This window comes from Syzygium oleosum, unplaced genomic scaffold (assembly GCF_021117445.2).
Source record: "Syzygium oleosum isolate NSW1041296 unplaced genomic scaffold, Sole_v2.1 Sole_v2.02, whole genome shotgun sequence".
NCBI lineage: Eukaryota > Viridiplantae > Streptophyta > Magnoliopsida > Myrtales > Myrtaceae > Syzygium > Syzygium oleosum.
Window position 1 is genome coordinate 3,736,325 of NW_026607486.1, and position 12,998 is coordinate 3,749,322.

The window sequence follows — 12,998 nt, forward strand, 5'->3', positions numbered from 1 at the left end:
GGCATTCAAACGTTGGTTGTTTACACGTTTATGTCAGAAGAATATGGAATGTCGTCGCTCACTGGACATTGGGTTTCTTCTACTTTGCATTTGAGATTGCCTTCTTTCTCAAGAAACCTAAGCTTCATCTCATTCCAATTCCTCACAATACATCCATTATCTATCCCATCTTTCATCTTTCGTCTAAATGTTAAAAAGGGTCAAAGAGAGAAAGCTTTCTTCTCAATACTCATCGTCTTTTGAATTGCCATGGACAACGAAGAGGACAACAGGAACTCGAGGAACAGGCCGGCCACCCCTCCCGCCGGGATCAATGACGACCTTGGCCCTGATCTCGCCTTCGCAATGTCTTTACCACAAGGAGAGGAAGAACAAGAAGCACGAGAAGAGACAGACCGCTTGGCGACGCTCTCCACCATCGAGAGCGAGTCGGAAGAAGAGGATGTAGACAGCGACGAGGAGTCGAGCGACGGGGGCGAAGAAGAAGAAGACCGTTTCGAGTACTTCTCGGGCATGGGGTTAGAAGTCGAACTCGGGTTCCTGGAGGGAGAAGACAGCAGCCCGAGCGACATGGACATGGCCGAGTTCGATGACATCGATCCGGACGAGCTGTCATACGAAGAACTGATTGAGCTCGGGGAGATAATCGGGGAAGAGAAGAGGGGACTCTCGCTAGAACAAATTGGTAAATGCTTCAGGCCATTCACTTTTCAATCGCAATCAGTAATTGATAGGAGAATGGGAGCGATCGATAGATGTGTCATCTGTCAAATAGAATACGAAGAAGGCGACAAGCTAGTGGTTCTTGATAACTGCGAGCATCCTTACCATTCAGATTGTATCACCCGGTGGCTTCAAGTTAAGAAGACGTGCCCCATCTGTAGCTCTGAAGTTTCCGCGCCCAAGAAATCATTGACTTAGTTGTATTTATTTGGTCCAAATTGTGAATAAATGATGCCTTATATTTTAGTCAATTGATGTGTGTATATTATCTCAAATTTGATTTGTGAAGATAGCAATGTGCAGTTTGGCATTGAAAGGAGAGAAGAAGAAGATTGGAGACAAAGAATGTGGGGAAAATAACCAAAAAAGTCCCAAATGTATTGCATTTTTGCCAGTTCAGTCCTAAACCTTTCGAACGTGCCATTCGAGTCAATCCGGCCAAATTAAATTGGTCGGATATCTCTGTCGTGGACGCCGACTGTCCTACGTTGAGCACCCTAACATTTATCTAAGCTAGATAGATTGTTCGATTTATTGCAACTCGCCTTACCTCGTCAACCCAGTTCGTGGGTCGTGACCGAGTGCATGGGTTGCGGCCGAGGCCATTGTTCTCTTACCACCATGCATACAGTTTCTTTCACTACAGGATCGCGACGGGCTTTGACGGGCCGGTCCGACAGGTCGAGGCCCAGTTATCTCGTCCGTTAGGTTAAATAATGTATGGGCGTGCTATGCCTATTCAAGCCGGGCGTACAACAGCTGTAGTGTGCAATTAATGGTAGAGGGAAAACCCTAAGGTAGACGCAAAAACGATCAAAAGCCCAACCACCATGGAGGGTGACAATTCGAACATGGTGACCATGTACTCTTAAGAATTCCAGTAGCATGTCGCTGTCCTCCGATAATAGGTGGTGCTGGTGGTTCGCTGCGTGGGCCGCATTGGGCCCATCTGCGAAGGCTGTCCACATCGTTAAATATATAACTCGATCTAGTTCCGGGCCCTACTCATCCGTGCATCAATTGTGTGTGGGGCCATTCAATTGATTAAATGAGTTATTTACTCCAACAGAGGGGGAGGGGGGAAATTGCTATTCGTCGATGTGTCGGTGTGTCCAATCTGGGAATCGACACCCGACTAATTAGATACAATGCTAGCGATTTCTGCAAAAAGAAATAGGGGTGATCGGTTTCGGGTGGGTCGGTTCCAGTCGTGGAACTGGGAAACAGACCACGCAGGGTCGGTTCCCAGTCCGTGGAACCGGGAACCGATCTTGTCCGACCTAGAATCGGACCGGACCGGCTGGTTCTGGGAATTGGCGGCTTTATTTTTTTAAAAATGTTTTATTTTCTTTCTCAAAAGTTCCTAAATATATTCAAAGTTACTTTAGTGTATGATGAAATTACTTTTCACAAGAAAGTTACTAGTAAAAGAAAAATCACTCTGAAACATAATTTGTACATTTTGCCTTTGCTGAATAAAAATATACATATATACATATTCTGGGTCGGTTCGATCCAGTTCCTCTCCAAAATTCGAGAACTAAACTAGTTATTCTTGGTTTCAAAAATTTGGAAAAAAAAACCGGACCAATTTTCTATGAGAACCACCAAGAACTGGCTAGTTCGATATGGTCCAGTTCCTGGGTCAGACCATTACCGATGCACACCCCTAGTAAATAAGAGGTTAGGGATGGTCGCTAAATTGGTATAGAGCATGTCTTTCTATGCTTGAGATACTACGTCACTTTCAAAGGCTAGTGGCCGAAGTTATATATACATCGATATATGTATAGAAATTGTTAAACATGAGGGAAAAAGCCATAAAGAACTCCAAATTATATTCATTGCGAGACATTTAATTTCAACTTCTTCCTATGACATAAAAAACCAAAAATAATGTCAATTATGACACATTTACCTTAAACTTCACGAAAAACTCCAAAATTGTATTATTGTAACACATTTACCCTCCGTCAATGTGTCGTCGGATGATAATCCAACAAAAACGATGTCATTTTTTATGCCGTGTCAACACCGTTTCCTTTTCGTTGTCTATGTAAGCAGATTTTTGAATGTGCTCATTAACGGAATTTTGATGGAAGACAAATATGTTACACAAGTACAAATTTAGGAGTTTTAGGGTAAATGTGTCACAATGGGTATAATTTGAGATTTTTGGCCCTTTTTTTTTCCCTAAAAACAATCATAAATATCCTTATTTCTCCATGTTGTTTCTTTCTAATCTAGAAAGCATCTAATCTATTCTTTTCTTGTCGGTGCGTGAAGGGTAATTAATTCCCCAAAAAGAATATGCTGACGTCGAATTTAGATGGAAATGTCTTCATAATTGTGAAATAATACAGGAGACACGGACATTAATCGTGACCACGAAATCCTCATATTACTCGCGGAGACAAGAAACGTGGAAAAGGATGCTTGTCTTGTATCTTTTGAATCCAAATGAAATCTTGTGTCTCCGTTTCAAGCTTCCAACATCGCCATCATCCTCTTGTTGTCGATTAGTCTTCTGCTAGTCTTTGCCCTTCCTAAGGGTCATCGTCCCCATTGGTCTATGCACACGTGCGAAGCCTCATGGTGTTTGGTAAGACTTAGGCCATCCCACTTCTCTGTCCACCTCGTCACGGCTTCTTATATCATAAGATTCAATCATACCACCACCGCGCAATCGCAATTGTATGCACAAACGATGCCGATGGGGACCGAATTTGATGGATGGGATGGGCTCCGGAAGCTGACTCGTCTTTCGAAGTTGATATCGCTACTTTTTGTATACGCTCGTATAAACGTTTTTCTAATAACGGCCGAACAAGAAAAAGGAAAAGAGAAAAAAAAAGAAGAAGACGGTTTCGGACCCTGAAAACAACAGATTCTATTGATCAGAATGGACAAGTTGTTTTAGATCCATGAGTTTTCCAATGTGTGCGGTGGTCTTAGATTCCACATGAACTCAACACAAGAGGCCAAAAGCCTGCCTACATCTTCTTAGGGGGGGCGTTGGATTGTCCTATCTAACAGCACCATATGGTGGCACCAAGGCTGCGGTCACCCATCATACCAAGATAGAAAAATCGACCACTTCTACTTACTTACACCGATTGAAGTCTCAACTTCCTGTCCTTGTCATCTAAATCCACAAGCATCAGAAACCCAAAATTTTCTTTTGCCCAATTCCCATAAAATCAAAGTTTGCTGGTGCAAATCAAAATATTAACTCGACGATAAATAAGCCGGCAAAACGGGAATATTTGCTATGTCTACATCTCCCTTTCCGTGAAAATAATAGGCGTCAATTCCTCTCGCCTACATTTTAACAGCAACCTTAATAGCACATTATGTGTCCTTGTCAAATTTTCACGAGATTTCGGTAACTTAATAAAAAAAGGAAAAAGAAGAAAAGAAACAAAGGTCATTGTCAGCAAAACACCACTGTTGGAGCTGTGTCGGCAGAGGTGATTGAACGCGCGAAAGCAAAGCGATGAGTGGGAGCAAACTCTTTGGGTTTTCCTTTTAATGATACGAGATGATTGTGAATGGCTAATGATCTCGAGCACCCACATGTGCAAGAAGATGCTGGCGATCAAAGAGCCCACCAGATCTGAACGACCAGTTCTGGATTCCACAGATCATCTTAACTTACTACTGTCAGAGCAAAAGGCAAATAAAAGAGAGTAGGAGGTGGAGCTAGAATCGTCACGAGAAGCAGAATTTGTCCTTTTCGGCACATGCCCATCTCGTCCCCCAAAAGCTTATTAAACAAATCCTGTCGAATTCAGAAAACAATTGGGGAGTGATTAATCTTTCTTTTTTTCTGATGATGACGATGATGGTCTTCCTTCGAGTTCAGCAAACCACGGTCCAAAACGTGATCGTCAAGGCTCATAACGTAACCGTGATGTCTCCCACTCCCTCCCACCTGATCATCAGCTGGCTTCGTCGCTGATGAACTCGAGATCAAACACCAAATCGCCATCACATGGCATGCCCCCGAAAGGAAGACGTCGGTTGCCGCTTGTTTATGTTTTGATCACATCAGAAGATGTGGAGAAAATAAAAAAGGATTGGAACACCAATGATCCTTAAATTTTGATCCAATATATAATGTGATCATTGAATTTTTAATTTATGCAATATGATCCTTGAACTTTGACCTGATGTCCAATGTCGTCCCTAGAACATTTAATTTGTCCAGCGTGGTCTGTGAACATTAGTCCAATGTTCAATATAGCATCTAGATTATATAAAAATGTTTAAGAGTTCAGGGATGACATTGCATATTGAACTAAAGTTCAAGTACTGCATTGTATAAATTAAAAGTTAAGGACGATTTTGCACGTCAAATCAAAGTTCAGAGATTACATTTAACAAATTAAAAGTTTAGGAAAGATACTGCGCATGGATCATTTTTGTTAATTTTTTCTAAATGAAATGGAAAGAAAGGAAAATCAAAAGGGTTAATATCACGAAAAATCTCAAACTGGTACACATATGATAAATTTACCCCAAACTATTTTTTTATCACAAAAAATCTCAAATTGGTACATTTGTGACAATTTTACCCTGAACTATTTTTTTAACTACTAAAAACCCCATACTGGTACACTTGTGACAATTTTATCTCAAACTAATTTAAACCCCAAACTGGTACACTTGTGACAATTTTTCTTCCAACTAATTTTTTAACCATTAAAAACCCCAAACTTGTCCATTTATGACAAATTTACCCTCCGTCAGTATCCATTAAATTGGATTAATATCACGAAAAATTACAAATTGGTAAACTTGTAACAAATAGAGGGGCAAAATCCCAAACTGGTATATCCATCAACTACCACGTGTCATCAAACTTAGCAATTTGTTAGTAAAATTTAACGAAAATTAACGGAGAGTACATTTGTCACAGGCGTACCAGTTTAGGGTTTTCGGTAGTCAAAAAATTTAGTTCGGGATAAAATTATTACAGATGTACCAGTTTGGGATTTTTTATAGTTAAAAGATTAGTTTGGGGTAAAATTGTCGTGGGTATACCGATTTGGGATTTTTTTGGGTCAAAAAAATAATTTTTGGTAAATTTTTAACGGGCGTACCAGTTTGGAATTTTTGATGGTATTAACTCAAATCAAAAGGATAAAAAAAAACAAAATAGTGCACGAATCCCCAAAAGAAGAACAGGAGGCGCTTTGAATGTTTGACTGACCAAACAAGTGCAGCAGAAGAAACCCAATCGATGATGATCGAGGCCCCCCGCAGTTGTCTGACGCTCTCGCGCAGTCTCGCGCTTTTTCCCATGCAAGCAAGCTTCCATTTTTTACAAAACCAGAAATAACTGACAAGACAAAGGCAAGAAAAACAAAAACAAAGATGTTTCACAACGAACATCCTATCTAATCTACCAACTTTCCTTACGAAATTATGTTAGAAATATAACGCGGAAACGACAGGATCTTGCAAATTAAGTCAATGCGAAAATACCAGAGAAATAAACGAGGAACGATAAAGGACACTGAGAGATTTACGTGGTTCGGTCCGAATATCGGTCACCTACATCCACGGGAGAGCCAAGCAACAAATAATCCACTATAATCGGAGAATCAGAGTTACAAATCGCTCAAACGCTCGAGTGTTTCCCACACCTAAATTTAAGCCCAAACCCAAAGTGTTTACGAATAAACAACTTAATTGGACAAAATAAACTCACTGCACAAATCACCGCGTGTTGAAGCCCAAAGCGAAACGCTCTCGTACGATCGAAACCAAGAACGACTGTACGTTCTTTTCTCTTGTTCTCGTGCGGCGCTTCTTCTCTGAGAACTTCGTGGGCGTTCGCGGTTAGTGCGGCTCTGTGCGTGTGCGGCTAGAAACCCTCGCAGAAGATAACATGCCTTTTATACGTGTGCCCCTTCTTTCTCTTTTATTTTATTATTTAATTTCAAGAGTCAACAAAGAATAACTTTGACCAGGGCCCACCAGTTTTCCTTCTCTGTTGAAGACGTCCTTCGCTTTACGTGCCATCAGAAGGAATTCGTTTATAGGCAATTTTGAATATTTTCTCCAAAAGAAAATATATATCTTCACGATAAATATGAAATTTATCCAAGCGAGTCACATTCCGTAAACGATTCAAACTTGAGACATAAATTCAACAATTCTCCACCTTGGCTCGATGTTTGTAGCCAAGTTATAGTGCTCATCTTCCATGCTGCTCTCCCAGCGCCCCGACGGACGCTCACTCTCCACAGACGCCAATTGTGCTCAAGCAGAGCTTGAGCTTCGCCAAAGGAACAGACTTGGTCATCATATCCGCTGGGTTTTCTGATGTCGCAATCTTTTTAACAACAACTACACCCTTCGCTAAGACATCTCGGATGAAGTGGTACCTGATGTCGATATGCTTCGTTCGCTCGTGATAAATCGGATTATATGCCAAATATATCGCACCTTGGTTATCACAGTGTATATCAACACTATTCTGATCTAACCCAAAGTCCGAGAGTAAACCTTTTAGCCATATCGCCTCTTTCGCTATAAAGGTCGTGCCATGTACTCGCCTCGCCGAAGACAAGGCAACGTGATCCCGTAAGGATGCCTTCCAACTAACTGCACCACCTGCTAGCGTAAATACGTACCCTGCTAAAGACCTGCGTTCATCCAAGTCACCTGCATGATCCGAATCCACATAACCAGTGATCTCACTGCCATTATTGTTCCTTCGATACACAATTCCAACGTCTGCTGTCCCCTTTAAATATCTGAGGATCCACTTCACAGCTTCCCAATGAGCTTTACCAGGACGCTTCATATAACGACTAACAACGCTCACTGCTTGTGAAATATCAGGCCTAGTACATACCATAGCATACATAATACTACCCACTGCACTAGAATAAGGAACACGGGACATATGCTCCTCCTCCTCCTCAGTCTGCGGTGATAACTTATATGAAAGTTTAAAGTGCATCGCCAAAGGTGTACTTACAGATTTCGCTGTCTGTATATTAAATCGTGCAACAATCTTCTCAATATATTTCTTCTGAGAAAGACGTAAAATTCCTATAGTCCTGTCACGCAAAATCTCCATACCCAATATTTTCTTTGCAGCACCTAAATCTTTCATCTCAAACTCAACACTCAATTGCCTCTTCAGCATAACAATATCAGACATATTCTTAGCTGCTATCAACATATCATCAACATATAGTAATAGATATATCAAAGACCCATCCTCCAATCTCCTATAGTAAACACAACTATCCATCTGGCTTTTGGAATAGTTCTGACTAGCCATAAAAGAATCAAAACGCTTATACCACTGCCTAGGAGACTGTTTCAGCCCATATAAAGATTTCTTCAATAAACAAACATGATCTTCCTTACCTGGAATAGCAAATCCCTCTGGCTGCTTCATATAAATCCGTTCCTCCAACTCACCGTGAAGAAACGCTGTTTTCACATCTAACCGCTCCAAATTCGAGATCCCGTGCAAGAACTAAGGCAAGTAAAACACGAATAGAAGTATGTCTTACCACAGAGAGAACACCTCGTTGTAGTCAATGCCCTCCCGCTGAGTATACCCCTTCGCCACAAGTCTCGCCTTATATCTCGCTGCCTCGACACCGGGAATGCCGTCCTTCCGTTTAAAGACCCACTTGCTACCGACAATCTTCTGGCTCTTAGGTACTTTGACCAACTCCCATGTCTGATTCTGATAAAGTGATTCCATCTCTTCACTCATAGCCCCTATCCATTGCGACGACTCAGAACTCGCCATCGCCTCAGAGTAAGACGAAGGCTCATCTCGTCTCCACCTCGTCACCTACAAGCCAATGCATAAGCAATATCTCGTATAACCATAACGTACCGGTGGTTTAATTTGCCTTCTCTCGTCTACCCGCGGCTATAGTGTATCGCGGCTCGCCGATTGTTCATTATCACCAACTTCAGAACCGCGCCTCATCTCGCAATCTCGGCTTCGTTACCTTCGAGGTCTCCGAGTCTCCACCCGAATCTCCACCTCACTACTGACACCACGATCTGTCTGCTCTGCTGGTTGTGTCTCAAGACCCCTCCTTTGAAGCATTGCAGTCTCGTCGAAGATCACGTCTCTGCTGATTAGAAAACCGGGTGATCTGGGATCAGTGCACCACAGCCGGTAGCCTTTCACCCCATGTGCATAACCCATAAATATGCACTTCTTCGCCCTCGGCTCAAGCTTACCATCACTCGCATGAGCATACGCAGGACATCCGAATACTCGTAATCCGGAGTAATCAACAGGTTTCCCCGACCATACTTCCTCAGGAGTCTTCCACTCTATAGCAGATGATGGAGATCGATTAACCAAGTAACATGCCATGTTCACTGCTTCGGCCCAAAATTCCTTGCCTATTCCTGCATGTGAAAGCATGCTCCGAGCTCGCTCCAGTAAAGTTCTATTCTTCCGTTCTGCAACGCCATTCTCGCCGTGGTGTCCCGGCACCGTGCGGTGTCTCACAATCCCTTCTTCTCGCAGTAACTCGGTAAAATCTTTACCACGTAACTCCATGCCGTTATCGGTTCTCGTGCACTTGATCCGTTTATCCGATCGCTTCTCAATCAATGCCTTAAATTTCTTGAACCGATCAAACACATCAGATTTGTGCTTCAGAAAGTAAACCCATACCTTTCTGGAGTAGTCGTCGATAAATGTTAGCATATATCGGGCACCTCCTTTCGAAGGAACCGGAGACGGGCCCCAGACGTCTGAATGAATGTACTCAACCGGTCGCTTGGTCGAATGAACAGCTGTTGTAAACTTAATCCGACGCTGCTTCCCAAAGATGCAGTGCTCACATAAGTCCAAGCTTTCCCCTGTCTTTTGACCCTTCAACAACCCCCTATCACTCAGCATCATCATACCTGCCTCACTCATGTGCCCCAAACGCATATGCCATAACTGAGTCAAGTCAGAATCTGACTCACCTAATGAAACTGCAGCAGCTCCTGTCACGGTCTCTCCCAGTAGATGATAGAGAGAACTCACTTTCTTCCCCTTCATCACTGTCATGGCACCTCGAGAGACCTTCAGCACTCCACCTTCAGCGGTGTACTTACACCCGATATCATCGAGTGTCCCCAAAGAAATAAGGTTCTTCTTGAGCTCGGTACATGTCTCACGTCCGTCGGTGTGCGCACCACCCCATCGTGCATCCGAATCCGAACCGTTCCTATCCCCACAACATTGCAAGTTGCATTATTCCCCATCGAACTCTACCACCATCTCGCAGCCGGTAAGTAGTAAACCGGTTCTTATGAGGCGTCATATGATAAGAACACCCCGAATCTAGCACCCATTCGTCTCCTAATGAACCAGTAGTCACACACAAGACGGCCTCTGCATCACTAGTGCTCTCCTCAGCAACGTTTGCCACACTGCTTGTGGCATTCTGCTTGTCACCTTTATTTCTTCGCTTCGGACAATCTCTCCTGATGTGCCCCTCCTCGTGACATTCAAAGCACTTCACGCGTCCTTTAGACTTTCTATTGCGTGACTTTGATCCGCTTTTACCTCTCGTTGCTACGGACCCTCGATGTTGTTCTCTACCTCGAATCACTAGTCCTCGCGCTACATCCCGCGCTAGACCGTCATCTCGCAACTTCCTCTCGCCACTCTTTAGAGAACAATGCCGACTTTACCTCTTCCGAGGTAATCGTAGTACGCCCTTGGAGTAGTGAATCAGTAAAGTGCTCCCATGATTCAGGTAAAGAAGCCAATAACATCATGCCCTGTTCCTCATCATCAAGTATCTTACCGACGTTCTTCAAATCCATCATGAGTTTATTAAATTCATCTAGGTGGGATCTGATCGACGTACCTTCAGTATATCGAAATTGAAACATCCTCTTCAACATGTACAAGCGATTGTTCAAACCCTTCGTTACATAGAGTGCTTGTAATTTTGCCCACAATGCTGCGGCATCCTTCTCCTCAACCACCTCTATTAACACTTCATCCGATAAATTCAGCAGGATTATACTCTTTGCTCTCTCCATTAGGTCTGCTTTATCAGCTGCTTTCATTATAATGGGTAATCCATCTTCGCCATCTAATGCTTTGGCCAAACCTTGGGTTGTCAATAGCGCACGCATCTTGACGCTCCATAACCCAAAGTTGTTCCTCCCGTTAAACTTCTCAATCTCAACTTTCGCTCCAGACATAATTGCAATAGCAGAATTTCCAGATAATAATCAGACAAGCAGAAGCCCCAAATCACAATCCAGAAAAATCCAACCCTCAAGCTCTGATACCAATTGTTAGAAATATAACGCGGAAACGACAGGATCTTGCAAATTAAGTCAATGCGAAAATACCAGAGAAATAAACGAGGAACGATAAAGGACACCAGAGATTTACGTGGTTCGGTCCGAATATCGGTACCTACATCCACGGGGAGAGCCAGCAACAAATAATCCACTATAATCGGAGAATCAGAGTTACAAATCGCTCAAACGCTCGAGTGTTTCCCACACCTAAATTTAAGCCCAAACCCAAAGTGTTTACGAATAAACAACTTAATTGGACAAAATAAACTCACTGCACAAATCACCGCGTGTTGAAGCCCAAAGCGAAACGCTCTCGTACGATCGAAACCAAGAACGACTGTACGTTCTTTTCTCTTGTTCTCGTGCGGCGCTTCTTCTCTGAGAACTTCGTGGGCGTTCGCGGTTAGTGCGGCTCTGTGCGTGTGCGGCTAGAAACCCTCGCAGAAGATAACATGCCTTTTATACGTGTGCCCCTTCTTTCTCTTTTATTTTATTATTTAATTTCAAGAGTCAACAAAGAATAACTTTGACCAGGGCCCACCAGTTTTCCTTCTCTGTTGAAGACGTCCTTCGCTTTACGTGCCATCAGAAGGAATTCGTTTATAGGCAATTTTGAATATTTTCTCCAAAAGAAAATATATATCTTCACGATAAATATGAAATTTATCCAAGCGAGTCACATTCCGTAAACGATTCAAACTTGAGACATAAATTCAACAAATTATATATAAAAAAATTAATTATGTATTTTAAATATTTACATTGGAATTTAAGTGACTTTGCTGCTCCGTTTATGGAAAATGAATGATTTTAATAATATTTTCCTTAAAATGATCCTCTATCAACTTCGTAAATGATTAAAATATTTTTTATACATTCATTTTCCTACGACTCGGTCTGTTTTGTCGAAAATAAATGATTTGGAAGAATTTTTTTGAAAAAAATAATCGCTTGTGTTACTTACGAAAATGAATGGACGAGAAATATTTTCATTGTTTACGAAAATATTTGTACGTAAATTGTTATCGATAGTGAAAATATTTTTTATTGACTAATTATTTCTGGCAATGCAGACGATTATAATGTGAACAATTTTTAATTAGGAAATTTTTTCCAAATCATTCATTTTTCGCAAAATAAAAGTATCCTACGTTTAAGTGTTTACATTTTTTTTTGAATTTTCCAAAAGGTCTCGTGTGTTGACTTCAAATAAAAAAAATGTAAGACCTAAAAAAATTCATAATAAAAAAGGTATAAATCAGGTCCGTTCGAAAAGCGAAAGAGATTGCTCATTATTTCTATTTGTAACTTTTCCTTCATATTATGCAAGTACGAAAATTTGCATCTCGAAAAATCATGAAAAAGATATACGATTACTACGGATTCATATTTGTATATTTGAATAGATTTTGAACATTCCAAGCCGAGAAAACTCTAAATTTGGATGCCATAACGTCAATAAAAAAAAGTTAAGAAAAAGTAGAAGTCATCGGAAACAGGGCTCGAGTGTCGGCATGTCTTTCACATGTATATTCGAATGTTAGGCGGTGAATTCGGTGGTGATTGAATAGTGGGGGCTGTGACGCTATATATTCAGGAAGACCCGAGTTCGGAAAGAGAAAAGAGAATTAGGGTGCAAATAAAAACCATTCTCTTTCTTGAGCCTATTTCTAGCAAGAAATATATTTTTCTATTTCTATTCTTTGAATGAGTTTTTGAGTAAAAAGTAGTATTTGATAACGATGCAAAATTCATGTTCTTGGAATAGAAATTCGTTTGATAGGTTATTCTTAAATTTCTGTTCCCGGAGATTGGCGGGGAGGGAGAGCGATAAGAAGAGTTGTCATTTTCATTTCAGTTCCATAAATTGAAATGTAAAAAGAAATATTTACTTTTTATTTCTATTCCAAATCAATTTCTAAACTAAAAATTTATTCCGGAAATGAAAAAATGAAGCT

At 41.4% G+C, this 12,998-nt stretch overlaps 1 protein-coding gene across 1 annotated transcript; it reads left to right on the forward strand.

The window, feature by feature from the left end:
• LOC115666634 (E3 ubiquitin ligase BIG BROTHER-related) lies at window positions 1-974 on the forward strand. The gene has a single exon (XM_030588329.2). It carries the CDS (start codon window positions 250-252, stop codon window positions 919-921), a length of 672 nt encoding a protein of 223 aa, XP_030444189.1. The 5' UTR covers window positions 1-249; the 3' UTR covers window positions 922-974.
• Window positions 975-12,998: the final 12,024 nt, after the last annotated feature.